Source organism: Pelodiscus sinensis, chromosome 1 (assembly GCF_049634645.1).
Source record: "Pelodiscus sinensis isolate JC-2024 chromosome 1, ASM4963464v1, whole genome shotgun sequence".
Lineage (NCBI taxonomy): Eukaryota > Metazoa > Chordata > Testudines > Trionychidae > Pelodiscus > Pelodiscus sinensis.
The window spans coordinates 132,662,384-132,687,496 of NC_134711.1; the positions used below are offsets into that span (position 1 = coordinate 132,662,384).

A 25,113-nucleotide genomic window follows, 5' to 3' on the forward strand; every position below is an offset into this window, starting at 1 on the left:
GCCAGACTTTCTGGGCCTTTTGCCCCAGACCAGCGGGCTACTTGGGTGGAAATCAACAATCAAACTATTGATATATTCCCTGATCCCTCAAGAGGGAAATAGACAAGGCACCACTGGCAGAGAAATATGGCAGCTTATCTTCATGTCCAAACTGTGTACTGAGAATTGCATAAGACTGGGCCAGCCATTTTGAATGAGCTGCAAGGATAAATCGCTATTGTGAAGCCACCCAATTGGAGTTTTTGGTCTGTTGGCCAAAAGCAGAGCCGGGGAAATGTTTGAAGAACTGACACGTGATACTCAAGGGAATATGCCTCTGTCAAGGATGCCTTAGAACAGTCCCTGAACTACAGATTGAGCGGGACAACCTTCAACAATGGAGTCCAGAAAAATGAAGAATCTGCCAGCAATTTGGGGTATGCCCTCGATGGGGTTTATTAAAATGTAGTCTAGGGATTATTACAATTTTGTTGCCAACTGAGGAATAAATCAATAACAATTTCTCTCTTGTGGCCCACATACCTAGCTAATCCTGAAGAAACAATATTTAGTGTGATAAATTGCTTTGTCTCTTGTTTTTTTAGAGAACCCAGTTTGAACAAATACATGCAGCCAGCACAGGAAGTGGTTTGGAAATGTTACAACTTGAATGATTTTGCCTAATCACCTGCCAGCATTTTGTTCCTGACAGAGCTGTGGTTTCCCTCCCTCACAGAATTACATACAATCCCTGATCCAAAATGATGCATAAATGTAATGCACTTGGATTCAACTCATTGAATTAAGGTTGGTCCAGGACATTGCCATTATCTGTCATAATCATAGATTTTCACCACAACTTCAATGACCATTACCCATCCATCAAGCTTTCTGTAGAAGACTAGCATCAACACCCCAGTCAGCCACAACAAGGCAACCCTATATACAGCTATACCCAAGAAACCCATGTATCTCCACATTTACCTCCACAAACCCAGCAATCAATCCCCACACAGCAAGAAATCTTATTCTGTGGTTTCCGAGTTGTGGGGTGGACATATGTTCCAAGGAAGCAGTCCGGGATACTTATCTTAACATACTTAGATCTGCCTTCATCAGACATCTACACTCCACCAGAGAAGTATTCCCTCATAGAATGGGCCACCTATGAACACAGAACCTACTTCAATATAGAAAAAAACCTACAGATCACTCACTCCTACTTGTTACATACCACCTGTCACTGGGCCATACAGGGAATCTATGATAATACTGATCAATGGAGGTGCTGTGTCATCCTCCCTCTGCACCTTAGGATGCCTCATAATACTTTGCTGCTGTGCTTCTCAACCTGGGATGCTCACAAATACAATACAGGTAACACCCTGAAGGTCTATGTCTGACCATGGTTCTACACTTTTGAGTCTAGAACCCTTCCAGCCACACGCTGGAACCTACCAGATTTTGTTACTACTTGCAGGGTGATTCCCAGTCTGACATTTTCCTGCGAGAAGAGGCTGTTTTGTACAGTCCAGCCCTCTTCTAGACAGTCAAAATGTTTAGTCCCATTGTAAAGAAGAAGATACAAAAGCTTGCCTCCTTAAATGGAGTTAAGTACACATTGCACAATGCTGGTCTGATTTTGATTAAAGAACAAAACGATTAGCTACAAAAAGATAGATTTTAAGTGAGTTCAAGTAATAAGGCATTAAAATCAGAAGTGGACAAATCCTGGCCTCTGGGATGGATCCGGACCTCGGGGTTAATCCTTGGCAGCCTGCACCCTGGGATGCCACTTCCTGCCACTCACATTTGCCATGAGTGGCAATCCACAGCAGACAAGAGCTGCAATCATCCGATACCTGCAGAGGCGCAGGTAAACAAATTTGCGGCAGCCCGCCGGGAAATAACCCTGGCAAGCTGCCATTTTTTATTGCCCTTGGCTTACAAGAGAAAACACTTCATGATACTTAATCTTCACACCCTAGGCTGAATGGCCAGAAGAAGACTTAAGAAAGGTACTGTCTTGTCAAAACAGGACATACGGTCACCGTACAGGTCCATTATACAAAATGAGTGTTATTTAGGAGCTATGAGCATTTCCTGGGTCTCTTTGTTTGGTGCATCATTTGAAACAGTGGTTTGCTCAGAATACATAGGTTCTATTTTCAATAAACCTTTATGCTACATATCTAACCCATCTGTCCTTAGACCCTAAGATTAAAAGAAATAGGAGCACTGTGGGAAGACATGGGGTGCAGTGGTGGAGCTGAGAGAGGAGCCCAGGGCTGGAATAGCAGGGGGCTGCATGGCAGGGCTGAGGGGCACAGGCAGGGCTGTGAGGGGAGCCCAGGGCTGGAATAGCAGGGGGCTGCAGGGCAGGACTGAGGGGCACTGGCAGGGCTGTGTGGGGAGCCCAGGGCTGGAATAGCAGGGGCTGCAGGGCAGGACTGAGGGGCACTGGCAGGGCTGTGTGGGGAGCCCAGGGCTGGAATAGCAGGGGGCTGCAGGGAAGGGCTGAGGGGCACTGGCAGGGCTGTGTGGGGAGCCCAGGGCTGGAATAGCAGGAGGCTGCAGGGCAGGACTGAGGGGCACTGGCAGGGCTGTGTGGGGAGCCCAGGGCTGGAATAACAGGGGGCTGCAGGGCAGGACTGAGGGGCACTGGCAGAAATGGGACCAGACAATGGGAGGATAAGTAAGAGTTGTGCTGCCCAAGTCGAATGAGGGTGACTGAATAAGATTTCATCCCAGCACACTGGGATACTCACACTTGCAAGGGGTCAAACTTAGTGCCAAGGAATCAACCAACTGAGATTCTGTGTACAGTATTAAAATGTGACTTTATTAAGATAAAGTCATCAATAGATACAGCCTCAAGAGGACCACGCATAAAAGGAAACTTCACACCATTCAGAGAAAAAAAGCTAGGACCCCACCCATATTCCCTGTAAACTCAGAGTTTGAGCAGCCACACAAGAAGATTCAAACTTGCCTCCTTAAATGGAGTTAAGTAAACATTGCACAACGCTGGTTTGATTTTGATTAAAGAACAAAACGATTAGCTACAAAAAGATAGATTTTAAGTGAATTCAAGTAACAAGGCATTAAAATCAGAAGTGAACAAATTCTGGCCTCTGGGAGGGATCCAGTCCATTAGCCGAGCAACCAAAGCCGGCAGCACGTGATTCTGCTGTTGGTGCACATCCACACATGCCTTGGTACAGATAACAAAAATCATTCCACACATGGATGAAAAAAATTAGAGGAAACATTGGACTCTACCTAGGAGAGAACCATTTAAACAGTATCAGCTATTCGGCCTCTCCATCCATTAGCAGGACTGAGGGAAGTGGTGGTGTCCATTAAACCTCATTGTTCAAGTCATTCAAAGCTAGGTGAGATAAGGAAGTGGAGTATGTGCTGAGGGAATGACTCTGCCCTGGTGCCCAGACCAGGGTGAGCTGTGAACTAGACAGTCTTTTCAATGCCTAGAAGCTACAGTCTTAGGATCAGTGTCTCAGCTGAAATCCTGCCCTCTTTCTGCACCTCAGCACAACAGGTGTTTGTGGCTGTAGCCCAATCATTGATTTGTTGTGGGATAGGAAGAATATGTTTAAACTTCTGGCAAGAATCAGTGGCCATAATACTTACAGTTTGGGTTTTTACAGAGGTTTTACAGCCCTTCTGCTTGTGAACATTTATCCCAGACAGTAATTATTAGGAATAGTAGCTATTTACTGTACTGCTAAGGCATTTTTTACACTGCACGTGCAGCCAGATTAGAGGGCCCAGCTAAAACAGAAACATCACACAATCTTCTAGGGTTCAGTGTTGTTGCTTTCAGATGTGGGCTGTCCTCCATGAGACAAATGCATCAGTTTCACAAAGGCCATGTTTTCACAAGGAAAGTATTTCAAAATTACTAAATTCGATTTAATAGCTCCCAAATTAAAAAATTCGAACTAGCATGTCCCCACTACAGGGAATCCTTGAAATTAGTCCAAAACAGGCTCTCTATGGGTATGTCTAGACTGCATCCCTCTGTTGGCAGAGGGATGCAGATTAGGCAGGTCGACATTGCAAATGAGGCAGGGATTTAAATATCCCATGCCTAATTTGCATAAAAATGGCCACCACGTTTTGCCAACTCAGCACTTTGTCAGCAAAAAGTGGCAGTCTAGAGGGGGATCTGTCGAGAAAGAAAACCTTTTTCAACAGATCCCTTATGCTTCCTGCAAGGAGGTTTACAGGATCTGTCGGATCACAGGGGTTTAATTTCATTAATAGACAAGCCTTTGTCCCTGTTCAGAGACAAAGCACCATCTTTGGTATAAGGTGGAACTGACTTACAGCAGAGACAAGAGGAAATCCATCAGACCTAGTTATTTTTGCAGTTTGAACCAGGCCTTGTTCCTGTAGACATAGGAAAATGAAGCAGCGATTTAAATAATCACCGCTTCATTTAAATTAAAATGGCTGCCACACTGTGCCGATCAGCTGTTTGTCGGCACACCACGGGAGTTTGGACAGTCCGCGGTCAACATCAAAAGCCTTTGTCGACCGCCCGAGGAAACCTCATCCCACGAGGCATAACGGGGTTGTCGACAAAGGCTTTTGATGTCGACTGTGGAGCGTTCAGACTCCTGCGCTGTGCCAACAAACAGCTGATTAGCACAGCATGGCACCTATTTTAATTTAAATGAGGCGGCGATTATTTAAATCACCCCTTCGTTTTCTTATGTCTACAAACCTAATCTACATGGCTCCATCGACGGAGGCATGTAGTCTAGACGTACCCTGTAAGTTGTTACCTTGACCAGCACTGGGAAGGTTAATATGAATAGGAAACCTCTCCACAACATTTTGCATGGCAAACCCGCAGGTCTTGCCTTTTCCAGCCTGTCTCTTTCACCAACTACCTGGGAGCTTCAATTACATCACAGGGCAGAGCTGACTGCATTTTGCTTGTTCCACTTAAGATATTTTCAGCAGTTTTCAAGTTTCTTCAAAATAGATCTAGTGTGTGAGTTTGTGCCTCAACATTATCCTCTACCACCTACTCCAATGACATAATAGCCCAGGGCTTTTCCAACCTCTCCTCTTCCTCCCCCTCTCTCACCGTCAGATCTCTCTGTGAGATGACCCCAAGTGAGAGATGAGCAGACTTTTCTGCCTCCTGTCCAGGATTGGGTTTCTGCTCTCAAAATCTAAGTGCTGCCGTTTCACAAATTCGATGAAATGTATTGAAACAAGGGACATTATTCCAGTTTCTGTTTCCATTTGTGTTTTGTTCTCCTGACACATGCATGACAGCACAATTCTCATTGTCGTGTTTACTGGGTTCTCCAGGTCTCCAGAACCTGTAGGAGAGAGAAGCTCATGTGTTAGAGATGCATCATTATATAAATGTTGCAGGGGAAAGAGCTGTACAGGTTAGACCCCTTGGTCCAGAGCCCTTGGGACCTGATTAATCCCAGATGAGGGATATTGCTGAACCAAGGGAGCTCATATCTGGTCCCCTTGTTACCACCCCCACTCCCCAGCCTTGGCCTGGCCACCAGACTCCCAGCTGGCTCCCCCAACCCTTGTGCATATCAGCTGCTCTGCCCCCTGCCACATTCCTGCTAAGCCAGGCAGGCAAGCTCTAGCCTAGCTCCCTGTGTGCTGGGCTCCCACCCCGCCAAGCAGTCCAGCCACCAGCCCTCCACTGGGACTCTCTGGTCCAGCCATCCAGAAAATGGATGTTGCTGGACCAGAGAGTTCCATTTTACAGAGCTGGTAGCTGGTGAGAAGAGGAGAAGGAGAATTGCAACACTTGAATCAGCCACTGCACTCCTCTTCTTCTGGTACACGTCTGAAATACATACAGAGCCTCCATGTTCCTGGAGTAAATCTTCTACTAAACTAGAAATAAATAGCTCCGGTCAAGGCTGTCTCTCTCTCTTTCTCTTTCACCATTGTATACTAATCCTGGAACTTAAACAGAGGATGGTAGCAGGTCTCCAAGCCAGAAATACTCACACTGCAGTATCATTATATGGTGTCTGATCCACCCAGGACCACTGCCCTTTCTTATTCCGATCAATCAGACCAATACAGTAATTTCTTCCTTTTAGGTCTGTAACTGTTCCATTTATCTGAGTGAGGATGAAATCCTGGAAAAAGATAAAATAAAATCTCCACTAGGTGTAGTCACTAGACAGACCCTAGGAGGCAGGAACCCCTGTAGAGCAGGGGTGAGGATAGGATGAATGAGGAAACCCAGGACTAAATGAACACAAAGCCTAAACATCCTCTCCACACCTGCACCCTGAGGCTACATCTACACTGCCAGGGTTCTTTTCCCCCTGCAGAAAATATGCAAATTGCACTCTCATTTGCTTTTCTTCTGCCGATCCTTTTTGTGGAAGAAGTTTTGCTGCTAAAAAGCCCCATATAGATGGGGCCATTTGTCAGAAAAATCCCCTTTTGCTCAAGATCCCTTATTCCTCAAAAATTAGGTTTACAGGATCTTGCACAAAAGATTTTTTTCCCAACAAATGGCCCCATCTACATGGTGCTTTTTATTGCAAAAACCTCTTCCACAAAAAGGATCGGCAGAAGATATGCAAATGATAGTGCAATTTGCATATCTTCTGCCAAAAAAACCCAGCAATGTAGACAGAGCCTGAGAGCCCAGTGGATCATGACTCCCTGCAAGTCACCTGCTCAGCTCCTGTGGTGATCACCACAAGGTGAGAGCCCATCCCTGTGCAGTTCCTCTCACTGTCATCCCAGGTCATGGTGTCATTAGAGAAGTAGTAACAGCTGGCCTGAAAGGTCTCCCAGCCGCTGGGGCAGCATGTCCAGACTTGCCCTGTGAGGGAAAAGAAGAATGAACCACAGAAAAGAAAAATGGAAAGGTCTTGTGAAGTGATACCCATTTCAGTTCCCAGGGCCAAGATAGGATGCTTCCTTCCACTTTATTCCAGGCATGTCTTGAGTTATGGGGACGACAGAGGCCTTTGTGATGTGGAAGTGATTCACAACCAGAAGACTGAATTAATTTGTTCTCCTACTTCATCTTCTTTATCCCTAATTCTTCCCCCAAAGTCCTCCTTGTCAGTTCTTTTCCTCTTTGTCACTTGCATCCTTGGGGTCCAGGAAGGTGGTTAATACACACTGGCTGTGTCTAGACTGCCAAGTTTTTCTGCAAAATCATCTGCTTTTGCGGAAAAACTTGCCATCTGTCTACACTGGCTGCTTGAATTTCCGCAAAAGCACTGACGATCTCATGTAAGAAATCAGCGATTCTTGCGGAAATACTATGCTGCTCTCGTTCGGGCAAAAGTCCCTTTTCCGAAAAACTTTTGCTCAAAAGGGCCAGTGTAGAGAGCAGAGATTTGTTTTCTGCAAAAAAGCCCCGATTGCAAAAATGGCGATTGGGGCTTTTTTGCGGAAAAGCGCATCTAGATTGGCCACTGACACTTTTCCGCAAAAAGTGCTTTTCCGGAAAAGCGTCCTGTCAATCTAGACACACTTTTCCGAAAATGCTTTTAACAGAAAACTTTTCCATTAAAAGCATTTCCGGAAAATCATGCCATTGTAGACGTAGCCACTAAGTAGTTCTGGGCTGGACTGTTGGGCCTTTCTGCTTCTGTACTTACCCTGGCAGCCTCTTCCTTAGCATGTCCTCCTTCACTTTCTAACCCCTGTCCATTTCCTTTCTCAATGGTCTTCTACCTGACCTCATCCACTCTAATGGCTTCATGTGTTTTCTCTTCTGTGATGACTCTCACCCTTACCAGCCATTCATGCGTACCTCTTCCCAGAGGTACCTTGATATCCTGAGCGCTGTTTGTCCTTTCCCCTCTCTCCGTCCCTACTGCCTAGTCCTCAGGCCGTAACTTGACCATGTCTCTCTTATCTTGTCTACTGCTCCTACCCGCCTCCAGTCTCAGGTTCTGCATGGCACCCTTTAAACCCATCCAGTTTGCTGGCCAATCCCTCCCCACTTGAATTTCTTCACTGGCTTTTGTCCTCTGCCTGTGTCAGATTCAAACCCCTCATTTCATCTTCAAGACTCTCCACAACTTTGCCACTCTCCATTTCATCTAGAGCTGCTTCTGCCTCCTGCATGTAGGCACTTCAGCTCATCTCAGTATTCTCCTGCTCTTCCCCATAAGCAAGTCTGCACCTTTTCTCACTATGTCCTTCATATCTGGACCCCATATACTACTCCCTCAAACCACTCCTCAAAACTCATTCCTTTCACTCAGTCTTCTACCACTGCCCTCTCACCTGATAGTCTCTAATTGGTCATATGATGGGGAGCAGTAACAAAGTCATATTTAAAGTTGCCTTGGAGAATTGTGTTAAATGGGGGGAAAGAATGGGAATATCTGCAAAATGTTTTACTCCCAGAAAAATCTTGCAACTCCCCTTGGCTGGAAACAGTGAAGCGCAGCCAATAGGAGCTGTGAGGCTCAGTGACCACAGACACTTAGATAAATAAAATGTTGTAGGTCCGCCAGTGGCTTACCTGGGCAGGCCCATGACCAGCTTTGAAAACCACTGATCTAGATTATTATCCTGTGTTCTCACATGCTATGTCTATACTGCGGGGGGAGGGAGCAGTTGGAAAAAGATATGTCAATTGTAAACCGCAATTTGCGTTCCTTTTTCCACTTGTTTTTTCTGAAGAGGCTTTTCCGACATTGGCCCATCTACATAGGGCCAAATGTGGGGAAAACCTCCTCTTTTGGGAAGATCCCTTATTCCTCATAAAATGAAGAATGCAGGAATGCAGAAAGAATGTGTCTGCTTTTTCGGAAACTGTTCCCTGGATGTGGCAGAGTTTTTCCGGGATACCTCTGGTATCCCGGAAAAACTCTGCAGTCTAAACATAGCCGCAGTGGCCAATGTCAAGTACCCCAGAGGGAAATGAACAGAATAGGTAATCAACACGCGATCCATTCCCTGTTGCCCATTCCCAGCTTCTGATAAGCAGAGGTTAGGGACACCATTCTTACCCATTCTGGCTAATACCCTTTGATGAACCTATCCTCCCTGAATTTATCTAGCTCTTTTTTTTTCTTTTTTTGAAACCTGTTAAAGTCCTTGCCTTCACAACATCCTCTGGCAAGGAGTTCCACAGGTAGACTGTGCATTCTGTGAAGAAATACTTCCTTTTGTTTATTTTAAATCTGTTACCTATTAATTTCATTTGGTAGCCCCTAGTTCTTGCATTATGGGAAGGAGTAAATAACTCTTTTTTAGTCATTTTTTCCACACCAATCATGATTTCATAGGCCTCTATCATATCCACCCATAGTTATCTCTTTTATAAGCTGCAACATCCCAGTCTTATTAATCTCTCCTCATATGGCAGACATTCCATAACCCTAATAATTTTTGTTGTCCTTTTCTGAAATTTTTACAATGTCAAGATAACATATTTTTAGATCAGGCAATCACATTTGCATTAGTAGTATTCAAGATATGGGTGTACCATAGAGGCAATAAGTTATTCTTTTAGGGTACGTCTACACTAGCTCCCTAGATCGATCTAGGGAGGCTAATGAGGGCGACCGAAATTGCAAATGAAGCCCGGGATTTAAATATCCCGTGCTTGATTTGCATGTTCCTGGCCGGTCGCCATTTTAGAAATTGGCTAGCCTGAAGTAACTGCCCGCGTCTACACGCGGCAGTGAAACGGGATTCTGATTTAAAGCCCTAACTCAAATTAGCTGGTAAACCTCATTGCAGGAGGAATACCAGCTAATTCGAGTTAGGACTTTAAATCGGAATCCCGTTTCACTGCCACGAGTAGACGGGGGCAGTTACTTGAGGCTAGTCAATTTTTAAAATGGTGACTTGCCGGGAACATGCAAATCAAGTGTGGGATATTTAAATCCCGGGCTTGATTTGCAATTTCGGTCGCCCTCATTAGCCTCCCTAGATGTATCTAGGGTGCTAGGGAAGACGTACCCTCATTCTCTATCTCTTTTTAAATGATTCCTAACATTCTGTTTCAAAGAACTATTCACAGTGACTCCAAGATCTCTCTCTGGAGTGATAATGCTTAATTTAGTCCCCATCATTTTATATGCTTTTTTATATTTTTATATGTATAGTTGGGATTATGTTTTCCACTATGCATTACTTTGCATTTATCATCATTAAAATTCATCTACCACTTTGTTGCTCGGTCACCTAGTTTTGTGAGATCCTTTTGAAGCTTTTCACAGTCTGCTTTTGTTTTGACTTTCTTGAACAGTTGAGTATCATCTGCAAATTTTGACACCTCACTGTTTATCCTTTTCCCCGGATTATTTATGAATATGTTGAATAGGATTGGCCCCACTTTGGACATCTGGGAGACACCACTAGTTCCCTCTCTCCATTCTCCATACAGCCTGAATTCTCACAGACTTTCAATATGTTGAAAGTTTTCCTTTTATTCTAAGAAATCCAAAAAGAGGCTCACATTTCAAATGAATTAGTTATACTTTTATCATATGACTCCATAGAAATAGTGTCTCTAAATATTTTATCATGCAGATCTTCGAATAGACTCATATTTCCTCAGATTCCCACAACTGAAGTCCCACAAATGACTTATGTATAATTCATCTTGCACTCTCATTAAATGTATTTTTTTTATTACTAGAATCAGCATATGCGAGCAATTTACCAGGAAAAAAACCCTTTACTTAGTGATAATTAAGGCTGCATCCAAAGCATGGAAACAAGAAGCTACAGGAAAAGTCTCACTCATCTCAGCAACATGAAAGCACAATAATTTCTCAAATGCATGGACTGTGTCAGTCAGTTAATAGACATATGAGGTTTTGTGTTAGTCTAGAGTGTGAGTTTGATGGAATTGTTGGAGACGGCAGCCATAGCAGTTAGGGTAAAAATACTGACTTCAGGGGGATCAGGATTGCATCTGTTCTGCCTTATAGAGTTAATGTGGGTTTTTACCCAGATTTTAGACCAACCCAGATCCCACCCATAGGCATCCACAAAGAAAAATCTCTGATCTGGGTTTGAAGGAACTTTACCTCTGACCTAGTGTATCTGGCTGGGGGTTGAGGGTGTTTTTACACAGCAATTCCATTATTTTGAAATAATTTTGAAATAATGGACAGCTTATTCCAACTTCTGTAAACTTAATTCTACAAAGAATAACGCCTATTTTGAAATATCTATTTCAAATAAGGAATATGTAGACTCTCCAATTCTGCTATTTCGAAATAGCCCCTTACCAGGGCCATTCTAAGTTCATAGAATTATAGAATCATAGAACCATAGAGCTGGAAGAGAACTCAGAAGGCCATCAAGTCCAGCCCCTTGCCCAAGGCAGGACCAATACTAACTAAATCAACCCAGCCAGCGCTTTGTCAAGCCGAGACTTAAACACCTCTAGGGATGGAGACTCCACTACTTCCCTAGGTAACCCATTCCAGTGCTTCACCACCCTCCTAGGGAAATAGTCTTTCCTAATATCCAACCTGGATCTCTCACACCGCAGCTTGAGACCATTGCTCCTTGTTCTGCCATCTGTCACTACTGAGAACAGCCTCTCTCCATTCTCTTTGGAACCTCCCTTCAAGAAGTTGAAGGCTGCTATCAAATCCCCCCTCACTCTTCTCTTCTGCAAACTAAATAGACCCAACTCCTTCAGCCTCTCCTCGTAGGTTGTATGCTCCAGCCCCCTAATCATTTTGGTTGCCCTCCGCTGGACCCTCTCCAATGCATCCACATCCTTCCTGTAAGTTATTCCTCCTGGGGCTCTAAATGGAGGTAGCATGTCTATATTGCGGAAGCCTGCCTCAGACTATTCTGGAATAGCTTATTCTGAAATAACAGTGCAGTGTAGACGTAGCCTGAGTCCAAGTTCCACTTTCACTAGCGCTAGGACCTCTCCTCTTTTCAGTGAGGACACAGGTAAAATGCTCTGAAAGTCCTCCAATACCTTCCTACAGCTGCCCCCCAAAGGAGAAACAAATTCTCCTGACATTGATCGAGTTGACTGGAGAAGTACCCTAAAGCATCTCAGCACACAGAGCCATGTGATATGGACACAGACATACATGGATGCGTGGGGATACAGTGATGATACAGTAACTCAGGTCTAGCTGTACACAGGCAAGCTCACACCCAGGCTACGCTAACCATGATCTGTGCATTTAGGTGCTGAGTTACCTGCAATGAAGCTTCTTACTGTTTTAAGGTGCACTCATGCTAAAAGTATAATTCATTAAAAGTATAATCTCTCTTTGGATTTTTTAGGGGAAAATAATATTTTAACATATGTCTCCATGTAAGGGTGTCTGATTTAGGCTAAACAGAAGTTTATACAAGAAAGAGAAGTATGTTAAAAATTAGTGTCTCAAAAACTGATATGTGCCATCCCACTGAAAATGCTGTCATTTTGGCATTTGTTTTCATCCCAAATCAGAATGGAAAATCAACATATTCAAAGCTTTTGTGGAATGAAAAGTTTTGAAAAATTGTTGTTTTGAAATGTCAGAATATTGTGCTCCAGATTTTTTGACTGAAATGAAATGTTCTAACAATCCCAAATCAAAGCTTTTCATTTCAATTTTCCTGATGGAAAAGGCCACCAAAATCTTTTCTCATGGAAAATTCGTATTTAGATGAAATTTCATTTTCTGATTGGAAAATATTTAGTTTGATTTTTTTTTCAGTCAGCATAACTATTCTCTTTTAGTCAAAGAAATCCCCAACGGGAAGCTTAAAGCATTGTGTGCGCCTAAGGTGTTTCATAAATAGAAGATGTACATTTCTTGGTAGTTCTCCAGACAATGGATAGCCTACGCAGTGGTGTAGTAGTAACAAAAGAAGTGGGTACATTAACTTAAACTAAACCAGATATTCCCCAAATGAGAAGTGAGTGAGCTCCATTTACCTGGATTTATCCTCAATTGCAGTACTATGCCTGTGCAATTATCCTATTCTTTCCTGAAAACCCCTTACATTATTTACAGTTAATTTAGGTCTGACTATTAATCAGGTCACAATCCCAGCAAGCCGACTCTGGGGTCTGTTCTCTTTCAGCGTTACTGACCTTTTCCTTCAGTTTCTTCTTCAACACAGTTCCTCTTTTTTACATACTTCCTCACCAACTTGTACTCTTCACAACTTTGACTTGTCCCGAGGCCAACGTGAGTAACTGTAAAAGATGAGTGAGAGAGAGAGAGAGAGAGAGGAGTGGTTAGAATATTTCTCTCCTTCTTGCCATCTCTTCTGTACATCGTGACTTCCTCCGGTGTTAACCAGAGACAGCTTCTCCATTGCTTCCTTTAATGTCACAAATGCCATCAGAAACCTCCCCAAGGAATAGGATAGGACAGCTCTCGGGTTCTGTTATCCTGGATGCACAAGTGCATGCAGCTTAGGACTGGGCGGCAGACAAATTCTATGTCTAGACTGCAGAGTTTTTCCGGGATTTCAGAGATATCCTGGAAAAGCTCTGCCACATGCAGGGAATGCGTCTGCTTTTTTGGAACAGTTTCTGAAAAAACAGGCACATTCTTTCAGCATCCCTGTATTCCTCTCGGTGAGAAGAATAAGGGATGTTCTGAAAGAGGAGGTTTTTCTGAAAATTGGACCCATTCAGATGGGCCAAATTTTGGAAAAGCCTCTTAAAAAAAAAAGCGGAAAAAGATATGCAAATTGCGAACCTCAATTTGCGTATCTTTTTCCGATAAAACTTTGCAGTCTAGACATAGCCTAATTCACTCATGTATTAATAGAAATCAAAGAAATATAAAAAAATATTGCAGTGTAATCAGGCCAATTCACTTTGGGTACGTCTAGACTGGCCACATAAGACGGAATAGTCATGCAAAGCAGGCAAGTCAGAATAGGGAAATCCGCGGGGGATTTAAATATCCCCCGCGGGATTTAAATAAACATGTCCGCCGCTTTTTTTCCGGCTTGGGGAAAAGCCGGAAAAGAGCATCCAAACTGGCGCAATCCTCCGGAATAAAGCCCTTTTCCGGAGGATCTCTTATTCCTACTTGCAAGACTGATGTAGTGATCTAGGAGTTCACATTTATTACTGGCTTGGTAAAATTGAAATATAGATTATACCACTAGTTTGGAGTGCCTGCTTTGTTTTCTGAAGGCCTGACCTGGAACTGGCCCTTACCAATGTGTACCACACCAGACAGTATGACATAGGGAAAACTGTGAACTTACAGCTTGTCCAACCCACCCCCTATCCCTCCCTCGCCAGCCCCATGCAGGACTATTCCTTTCAGTATTAGCTCCAGATTTGTCCAGATCCGGGGGATTGGGTTCCCTCTTCTCTTCTTTCAGAAGACTCTTCCACAGCCTTAAGCTTTGTCTACACTTGCAGCATTTAACACAACAGTGCTCTCCTAGTGCTTTAGGAAAACCACCTGCATGAGGTAGCTCCTAATACTTGGGGCCTGTCTAGAGTTCCAAAGGACCGCTGGAACGTGATTCTTCATACCCCTGAGCCAGAAAGTGTCAGCTCAGTAACTTGTCAGTGTAGACAAGTCCTAACTGGCCTCCTCACTGTTAGGAATGTTTCCTGGTCCCCAGCCTCCACTGATCATCTTTTCTGTCTAGTTGTTCCCCATCCTCTTTGAATAATCAGTCCATTTGAACTTACCAACCAGGGCAATGAGAAGAGAGACAGCCAGCAACAGCAACAGTGCAGCAATCAACCATGGGAGCCACCGGTTGGGCTTTTGGGGAGTGCTCTTCACTGGGTGTGCTAAGGGTGAAGAAATCCCATCCCAGAACAGTTAGATCTACTCATATCAGCTCCTGACTCTTAGGGTTTTGCAACTGCCTGAAGATTTTACTAAAGTGTGGACAAGCCTAGACAATCATAAATAACTACTGCTGTTGTTGCCCTCTATTGACCCTTATTGAGAAGTTTAACATGCTGTTAGAGATGAGAATACTTTGGAACACTGGGTCCCACTTCTGACATCTGCAGATCAGATTTAGAGCCAAACGCTCTATCTCCAGCCCATCTAATGAGCAAATATGCAGACCTCAAGTGTCAGAGCATGAGAATTAAAGAAAGTGTGAGGTAATGGGCTCACATCTCATCAGAGCAAGCCTGGTGCTGCTAAAGGTCATGTTAGAACATAAGAACAGTCATACTCGGTCAGACTAAAGGTCTATCCAGTGCAGTATCCTGTCTGCCAACAGTGGCCAATGCCAGCTGCCCCCGAGGGAGTGAACCAAATAGGTAATGATCCTGCCATCCATCTCCACTCTCTGACAAACAGAGGCTAGGGACATCATTCCTTATCAATCCCTGCTAATGGTCTTAACCTCCATAAATCTATCAAGTTCTCTTTTAAACCCTGTTATAGTCCTAGCCTTTACAACCTTCTCAGGCAAGGAGTTCCACAGGTTGACTGTGCACTGTGTGAAGAAGAACTTCTTTTTATTTGTTTTAAACCTGCTGCCCATTAATTTCATTTGGTGGCCCCTAGTTCTTATATTATGGGAACAAGTAAATAACTTTTTCTTATTTACTTTCTCCACACCACTCATGATTTTATAGACCACTATCATATTCCTCCTTAGTCTCCTCTTTTCCAAGCTGAAAAGTCCTAGTCTTTTTAGTCTCTCCTCATATGGGACTCGTTCCAAACTCCTAATCATTTTAGTTGCCCTTCTCTGAAACTTTTCTAATGTGAGTATATCTTTTTTGAGATGAGGAGACCACATCTGTATGCAGTATTCAAGATGTGGGTGTACCATGGATTTATATAAGGGCAATAAGATATTTTCCATCTTATTCTCTATGGCTGTGTCTAGACTGCATCCCTTTTCCGTAAAAGGGATGCAAAATTAGACATATCGCAATTGCAAATGAAGCAGGGATTTAAATCCCCCCCGCTTCATTAGCATAAAAATGGCTGCTGCTTTTTTCCGGCTTGGAGCTTTGCCAGAAAAAAGCGCCAGTCTAGACGTGAATCTTTCAGAAAATAAAGCCTTTTCCGAAAGATCCCTTAAAATGAGGGATAAGGGATCTTTTGGAAAAGGCTTTATTTTCCGAAAGATCCGCGTCTAGACTGGCGCTTTTTTCTGGCAAAGCTCCGAACCAGAAAAAAGCGGCAGCCATTTTTATGCTAATGAAGCAGGGGGGATTTAAATCCCCACTTCATTTGCAATTGCGATATGTCTAATTTGCATCCCTTTTACGGAAAAGAGATGCAGTCTAGACACAGCCTATGGGTATGTCTACACTGCCACCCTAGTTCGAACTAGGGTGGCTAATGTAGTCATTCAAACTTGCAAATGAAGCCCAAGATTTAAATATCCCGAGCTTTATTTGCATGTTCTCGGGCGCCGCCATTTTTAAATGTCCCATAGTTCGAACTACCTGCCTGCGGCTACACACGGCATGGGCTAGGTAGTTCGAATTAAAGCTCCTAATTTGTACTACCATTACTCCTCATTGCAGGAGGAGTAAAGGTAGTTTGAATTAGGAGTTTTAATTCGAACTATCTAGTCCGTGCCGCGTGTAGCTGCGGGCAGGTAATTCGAACTACGGGGCATTTAAAAATGGCAGCGCTTGGGAACATGCAGATAGAGCCCGGGATATTTAAATCCCGGGCTTCATTTGCAAGTTCGAATGACTACATTAGCCACCCTAGTTCGAACTAGGGTGGCAGTGTAGACATACCCTATCTCTTTTTAAATGATTCCTAACATCCTGTTTGCTTTTTTGACTGCTGCTGCACACTGCGTGGACATCTTCAGAGAACTATCCAAGATGATGCCAAGATCTCTTTCCTGTTTAGTTGTAGCTAAATTAGCCCCCATCATATTGTATGTATAGTTGGGGTTATTTTTTCCAATGTGCATTACTTTACATTTATCCACATTAAATTTCATTTGCCATTTTGTTCCTCAATCACTTAGTTTGATGAGATCTTTTTGAAGTTCTTCCCAGTCGGCTTTGGTCTTAACTATCTTGAGCAGTTTAGTATTGTCTGCAAACTTTGCCACCTCACTATTTACCTCTTTCTCCAGATCATTTATGAATAGGTTGAACAGGATTGGTCCTAGGACTGACCCTTGGGGAACACTACTAGTTACTTCTCTCCATTCTGAAAAATTACAATTTAGGCCCCACAGTCATGAGAAGGGCAAGCGAGGAGGTGGGAGAGTGGATCTCACACTAAAAAGGAAGGATGGGAGGACATTCCCTGAGGGGCTGGCTGCTCCTGGTGGCAATAAGCAGGAACACTTTAGGAATATGAAAGTGTGGGTGAAAAGGGAGGGCACATTAGGCAAGGCAGTTGTGCTAGTTACAGGTTCAGGAGAGGGGTAAAGGGAGTAGAGTTCTGCTGCTGAGGGAAGGTTCCTGGATGGCTATAATTATTATTAGAACCACAAAGACACAATTTCCACCTGAAGGCTGAAAGGCTCTGGAGCACAGTCCCTGATCCTGCTGAGCTAGTCAGTGCCTCTGACTTGGGACTGCATGGGAACCAGTGTCACATAGCCCATCCCCCAAATTCCTTGAGCCCATTCCCTTAAATAGCTTGTTATTTACCTGTGGCCTCTGCAGGTGGTGGTGCATTCTTAAACTTCACGTCGGCATAGATGATCTCTGATGCCATTCCGACCGTGTGGACTGAGTTCTTTATATATTTTAAAACCTGTCCTTTTAATTCCTTAGAGCCAACGGGTGATACTTTCCAGTCACAAGTTCTTCCTCAGGAAACTGTGCCACCCCCCTCACAGCATTGAGGGGAAAGAGAGGCTGGGAATGGAAAACCTCTGAGCCAGGGAAACACACTGGACAGCTTACTGGCTTCTGCCACTAGAAACCCAGCCTGAGGTTTCCAAAAACAAAACAGGGAAGCTAGTGGCTAAAAAGGAAGTTGCATCTGTGATGCTCCCCCACCCCTACCTTATAAGAATTGGCTTGTGAATATGAATATGCATGACTCAAAGATGCTCTATGCAATAACAGATTCTGTAACATATCCATTTTACAGTTAGTCTGCTGAATCTGTATAGCTATTTTTGTGCATCTATCGTTCTTGTATGTGAAAGAAATATAGAGGGTGGATCTGTTTATAGTTCTTAATGTGTTAATGAGGGCCATTATTGGCACCCCAAAAATGTAGTGATCATATTTACAATCTGTAAATGGTCTTGTTTGTCCTGTAAACTCAAACCATGGTTGGTCCTAGGAAGACATCTGATCATCCCACCTAGTCCTGGAATCTGTTCTGAACTTGGTATTTTTCTATGGGAATGGGGATGCCAAATAAAGAGTTCCTACTCTGGGGCAAAGTTTATTTAAGCAACAGGAAGTGATCAGTCTTTGGTCTTCAGCTGGCTTTTGAAACTGGTTGGCACACGCACACAGGAAACAAAGAAGAAACTGTAGAGCCAAATCAGTGTAAAAAATCAGGTCTGATTTGAAGTTATTTTACCTGCGATAAGAACAGCTGTTTAGGGTAAGAGTTAGCATGTAACAAGTTTCTAAGTGGATTAGAATTAAGTAAGCGTTTTTGTTCATTTTATTTGGATAACTTACTTTGATCTTACTGTTTTCACTTGCAACCACATAAACCATTCTTGTTAGATTTAATACAAACTCTTTTGTTTATTATTAAGTCCTGTGAAAATAATTGTTACTGGGGGAACAACCATTGTGCATAGCTCTCTTTCACTGATGAAGAGGGCTGTCCATATGAGCTTTCCCTGTGTAAAATATTACAAAGAGCAAGATAGATTTATTTGGAGTTTTGATCCTTTTGAGGGATTTGTTTCCTGGATGCTAAGCCCTTATAGCAGAGCCCTCTTGGAATTGAACTGGTTCAGCATCTGTGTTGCTCTGCAGGGGGCTGTAACCCAACTCTGGACCTTGTCTGTGGAAGACCAGAGGACCTGGCCCAGCAGAAAAAGGTGGTGGGGAGCCCCAGAGAGCAGAAAGGCACGTGTCACTGGCATGATCAGCACACCAGGAGGACAGCCCAAAAGGACTTCCATGATTGCACCCCATGACAGCATCCTCACCTGTAATAAAAATAATGAGCTGTCTTGTGGGACCTTTGAGGCTAGCAAATTTATTAGGCCACGAGCTTTTGTCAGTAAAACCTACTTCATCAGATGTACCATATGTCATAATCTTGAGTGCAGCCATGGACAAGCAGTCAGCTCTGGCTGAGACACTATGGTTAAGACCTTCCACTAAGACAAAGGGCAAGAACCCATTATACCCTAAGGCTATGTCTACACTGGCATGATTTTCCAGAAATGCTTTTAATGGAAAAGTTTTCCGTTAAAAGCATTTTCGGAAAAGTGTGTCTAGATTGGCAGGACGCTTTTCCGCAAAAGCACTTTTTGCGGAAAAGCATCCGTGACCAATCTAGATGCGCTTATCCACAAAAAAGCCCCGATCGCCATTTTCGCAATCGGGGCTTTTTTGCGGAAAACAAATCTCTGCTGACTACACTGGCCCTTTTGTGCAAAAGTTTTTCGGCAAAAGACTTTTGCCCGAATGGGAGCAGCATAGTATTTCTGCAAAAGCACTGACAATCTTACATGAGATCGTCAGTGCTTTTGCAGAAATTCAAGCGGCTAGTGTAGACAGCTGGCAAGTTTTTCTGCAAAAGCAGATGATTTTGCGGAAAATCTTGCCAGTCTAGACACAGCCTAAGGGTACGTCTACACAGCAGCATTATTTTGGAATAACTGACATTATTCTGCAATAACATAGTGCATGTCTACACTATCAGCCTTTATTTTGAAATAATGTTGAGCTGGAGGACTTTTTACTCTGATTCCTAGTAACCCTCATTTCTCAAGGAGTAAGGGAAGTTGAAGGAAGAGTGTTTTTCCTTTGACATCCAGCTGTTTAGACGGCACCAAAAGCCGAATTAATCTATTTCAACTTAAGCTACGCAGTTGACGTCGCTGAAGTTGCATAGCTTACTTTGACTTTTGCTCTGCTGTGTAGATGTACCCTTATTCTGGGCTAAGGGTAAGATTTTGTTGTTGTTGTTTGTTATGCTTAGCCCTCTTAGGCTATATCTACACTGCACTCTAAACACAAAATGAGATAAGCAATTTGCACTATGCAAATTGTGTACTTATTTTGAGTTTATTTTGAAATAAAGTGCTATTTTGAGCCAGCCCCTAACCCTCATGGAACGAGGGTTGCTAGGATGCCGAAATAATGCATCTGCTATATTTCAGAATAGTGGCCACATTTGTGACGGTCTGGGCCGGGTCTGGGCACTGCTGAGGGCATCCGCTCAGGGCAAATTGCTCAAACTAGGGGCTCCTTACAGCCCCCAGACTAGAGACTGTTGGGATTTTGTGGTTCCCAGAGAGTCAGGTGCTAGGCAGAATCAAGGGTCTTCGATACTTCAATTCAATTCAATTCAATTCAATTCAATTCAATTCAACAAGACTTTATTCAATGTGCACAAAGGGAGAGCCCCTGGTATTAAAATCAGCCAGAGCCCCTCGAGCAAGAAGCCCCTCCCCTTTCTGTTTTATAGCACATGGCAGTTACATAACAGGTTACATAAGTTATATAACACAAACCTCTAAACCAATCAGATTCAACCTTTCCAATATGGCTTTGTTTGTCATATGCTTGTACTTCTCCACTCTACATGTTGAGTTCACCCCCCTCCCCCTTGGCCTTTTCTAGACTGTTTCTAGGGTGGTGAGCCACAGCATACTTCTTTATGCATAACTACTTTCCAAACCACATTTTGTTTAAAATGAACACATGCATACTCTTCAAGACCTTCCCAAATAAGCCACAAACCAGTCCCACAGAGCACTTCAGTTGCCTGCCTGGCCAGCTTGAAGCCTCATGAGCAAAACCCCTCTGACACCCAAGCTCTCTCTGTGCCCCAAATAGCCCCGGGCCTGCCCACAGGTGAGGGGTTTTAAAACCCAATCTCACCTACCCCGAACAAGTTCTGTCCGGTTCCAAGAAACCAGACACAGATCCCAGGTCAATTTACCCTCTGGATCTTACCCACAAGACCACGCTGAGCCAATCCTTTAGAATCTAACATCTAAAGGTTTATTACTACCAGAAAGACACGCACGAGAGTAAGGTTGTTGAAGTATCATACATTATATGCATCAAATCTCCCAGTTCTCGATGCAGCAGAGATGTTATAAGTGCTGATTTAAAAGTCTTCGGTGTACATCCTATGTCAGGATGGGTCCACAGTTCATTCCAGCTCCTCAATCCCTGCACTCTTGCCTCTCGGATGAAGAGCTGAGCTGAGCACCAAGATGGAATCGGCCACATGGCATATTTATATCCCCTCCTGGCTTCTTCCAAGCTGGGGACAGTCACATGGCCAGAGGCCAGGTGTGTCTTTGGCCTCCAAAGGTCCATTGTTCCCTGGAGCTTTGCTCATTAGCATGGCAAACATTCCCAGCCCATTGCTCTGCCTCAGACAGAGAATCCTTCAGCATCAACACAGAGTACATATTTATAACTTCACACACAGACATTATGCAATTACATGACTAGCATATATAGAATCAGAAGAAAGTAAGCTTTCAGTTGACACCTCCCATGGCCCCCTTTGTACCAACTTTTGGGGCAAACACCCCCCCTCCCATGGGTACAGCAGTGATCTGGCTGCTCCCCTCAAAATCCAGTAATGTGACAACATTCAAAAAACATGGGGTAGATATTTTGGGATACTTCTGGTATCCCGAAATAGCTCTGATGTATAGACATACCCTTACAAAATGACATATGCTAAGTTAGAGAAAGATTCTCTTAAATCAGAATAAGAGTGTTCCCAAAGGGAATTATACCATTGTAAAACACTTTAAATTCATATTGTATCTGATTCTGGTATAATTTACAACAGAGACAAGCCCTCACTTGAAAAATCTGTCCTTTCTCTGTGCTTCTCATATCCAAGTATTTGAGTCTCTAACGCAAGGGGCCTGAGTCTTTTTTCCTTTCTCTTCTGGTAAGTATGTCTTTCAGCTAGCATGAGACAGTGGCCATAATTGTAATAGTCTGTGGTTTTACAGCAGCCCCTACTGCTCACACAGCACTTGTGAATATGTATCCTGAACAATAATTATGAGAGTTATAAGGCAATAATTATTCCATAATATCTATCTGATGTACTGCTTAACCCTTATCTACACTCCAGGTATCACCAAGCTAGAAGGGCCAGTCATAACAGCAACATCTCCCAGCACTGTTTCTGCAAGGCTGCATCTTTTTTATTTTAATTGTGTGCTTGTCTCCATAAGAAAACTGTGCTGAATTAAATAAATGGGGTTTAGACGCCAATTGAGTTAACTTGGGGCAGCCCCCTTGATGCAGACACTTTTATTTCTATAGAAAAGTGTCTCACTAGTTTAGCTTAGGGCAGTTTTTTACTGACTTACATGCCATTGACTGAAGGCTGGTGTCATAAAGAACAATAAAAGCCTCTGCACAAGGGGGTTGTACCAATTTAATGGCTCCTGCGCAAGAGGGGTTTTTTGCGCAAGAAGGAGCAGTGTAGATAGTTCCTTCTTGCGCAAAACCCCCTACCAGAAAAATGGTGGCTCACTAGGTATGCAAATGAGGCACAGTGATATTCATCCCCGTCCTCATTTGCATATCTTCTTGCACAACAATGTGCAGTATAGAGGTAGCCAGAGTTACTCTAGCACTTCATGTGGTCCTTGCTAAGGCTGGGGGACTCTATAGGCAGGGCAGCTTGGGAGAGACTATGGAATGGAGAGGCTACGTCTACACTATGAGTCTCTTCCACAAGAGGAAATGCAGATGGAGTGCTCATTTGCATATGACGCATTCTCATTTACATTTCCTCCTCATATCATTTTTTTGAGGAAGAATAGCTCTTGCGCAAGAGGGGGGGTTTGCACAAAAAGGAGATGTCTACACAGTGCTTTTTTGCACAAAAACCTCTTGCACAAAAGGGATCCTAGGAGGAAATGCAAATGAGAGCATGGTGTATGCAAATGAGCACTCCATTTGCATTTCCTCTTGCGGAAGAGGCTTGTAGTGTAGACATAGCGAACTTCAGCCCTGAGGTGAGGGGGAAGAGGAAGAGGCTAGGTGGGAAAAGGGCCAGAGAATTGCAGCAGCAACTATGAAAGGAACCTACACATGGCTGCTATTTGTAGGGACCCTGAGTTGAGGGCCTGGGTTCCCCGACTGGCAGCGTGACCAAAGCTCGGAGAAGGGGATAAGTTTTGTGTGGCAGGTCAAGCATAAGGCTGGAATTGAAAGGGCTTTAGGTTGGTGCTGAAAGCCAAACTCATTTAACTATGTTTCCCTGGGGACTGAAGTGAATGAATGACTTGGCTAGAGCCTCAGGACTGCTAAAAGCAGAGGCCTCAGGGAAAAAGCTGGGGAGAACTGTTCCATACCAGGTCAGGGAGAATTTCCAGTTAGCCTAGAAGGTACAAAGCCCAAACCCAGGACTGTGGATACCAGCCAAAAGCCAGTGATAGGCCCCATTGGACTTCCATTGCCAGGAAAGGGATTCCTTTATATGTGTGTGACTGGGCCCACCTGATGAGGTGAACAGCCAACAAAGAGCCCTGGGAGTAGAAAGAGTAAGGGTGTGAACTTGCACACAATTGACAGGTGGAATTGATGAGAGTTGAATGCATCTTATCACAGTGGTAAAGAACATGGGACTCCACCATGCCCTTTTACAGCACAGTCCCAAGAGGAGGGAAGGAGAGGGAGGCCCATTGTTATTGACAGTAGTGTGTAGTATCACAATATGTAGCTTTTACCTAATTTCCTATTTTCTTTGCAGGGTAGCAGGCTGAGAGTGTGATCCAATTAGATCTCACCGGGGGGGGGGGGGGGTAGATGAGGTTATTAGTAAGATAGGAGACTGTCAAGGAAGAACCAAGCTGCTGCAATGAATGCTGTGGGTGGATCCATAGCTCTTCCTGACTATGTCTAGACTGCAGAGTTAAATTGGAATAGGATACACAATTTGCAGTACGCAAATTGCATATCTTTTTTTGATGTTCTTTCGAAAGAAACTTTCCCGAAATTTGATGCATCTACACAGCACCAAATTTTGAAAAAAAAACCTGCTCTTTTGACAAACCCTTTATGCCTCATAGAATGAGGTTTACAGGAATATAAAAGAGTGTGTCTGCTTTTTCAAAAAAAAATTCGGAAAAGCAGACACGTTCCTTGGACATCTGCAGTCTAGATGTAGCCCCTGTGTTAGTACTGATGTCAGTGCTTCTGTGTGAGTCAGAAGGTGGATTGTACTGAAGAATGACTAATGACTACATGTAAGTGGGATCTACTAGAATCATAGAATACTAGAACTGGAAGGGACCTCGAGAGATTGAATCCAGTCCCCTGCCCTCACGGCAGGACCAAGCACCATGTAGATCATCTCTGATAGATGTCTATCCAACCTGCTCCTAAATATCTCCAGTGATGGAGATTTCACAACCTCCCTACGCCATTTATTCCAGTTTTTCCTAATGTCCAAGCAAAACCTCCTTTGCTGCAGTTTAAGCCCATTGCTTCTTGTCCTATCAGCAGAGGTCAAGGAGAACAATTTTTCTCTCTCCTCTTTGTAACACCCTTTTAGATACTTGAAAACCACTATCATGTCCCCTCCTGGTCTTCTCTTTTCTAAACTAAATAAGCCCAATTTTTTAGGCTCACATTCCCTAGACCTTTAATCATTTTTGTTGCTCTTCTCTGGACCCTCTCCAATTTCTCCATCTTTCTTGAAATGTAGTGCTCAGAACTGGACACAATACTCCAATTGAGGCCTACTTACACAGAGTAAAGCAGAAGAATGACTTCTCATGTCTTGCTTACAACACTCCTGTTAATGCATCGCAGAATCATGTTTGCTTTTTCTGCAACAGCATCACACTGCTGACTCATATTTAGCTTGTGGTCCACTATGACTTCTAAATCTCTTTCTGCCATACTCCTTCCTAGACTTTTGCTTCCCATTCTGTATGTGTGAAATGGATTGTTCCCTCCTACATGGAGTACTTTCTGTTTGCCCTTATTAAATCTCATCCTATTTACCTAAGAACATTTCTCCAGTTTGTCCAGATCATGTTGAATTATGACCCTATCCTCCAAAGCAGTTG

At 43.6% G+C, this 25,113-nt stretch overlaps 1 protein-coding gene across 1 annotated transcript; it reads right to left on the bottom strand.

The window, feature by feature from the left end:
• Window positions 1-2,473: 2,473 nt before the first annotated feature.
• Window positions 2,474-17,817, bottom strand: LOC102463538 (C-type lectin domain family 4 member D-like). Its single transcript, XM_006116660.4, has 6 exons — window positions 17,546-17,817; window positions 14,630-14,734; window positions 13,055-13,159; window positions 6,684-6,835; window positions 6,001-6,134; window positions 2,474-5,339 (listed from the first exon to the last, which is right to left on the bottom strand). The coding sequence occupies exons 1-6, from the start codon at window positions 17,610-17,612 to the stop codon at window positions 5,180-5,182; spliced, it is 723 nt and encodes a 240-aa protein (XP_006116722.1). The 5' UTR covers window positions 17,613-17,817; the 3' UTR covers window positions 2,474-5,179.
• Between the last annotated feature and the right edge of the window lie 7,296 nt (window positions 17,818-25,113).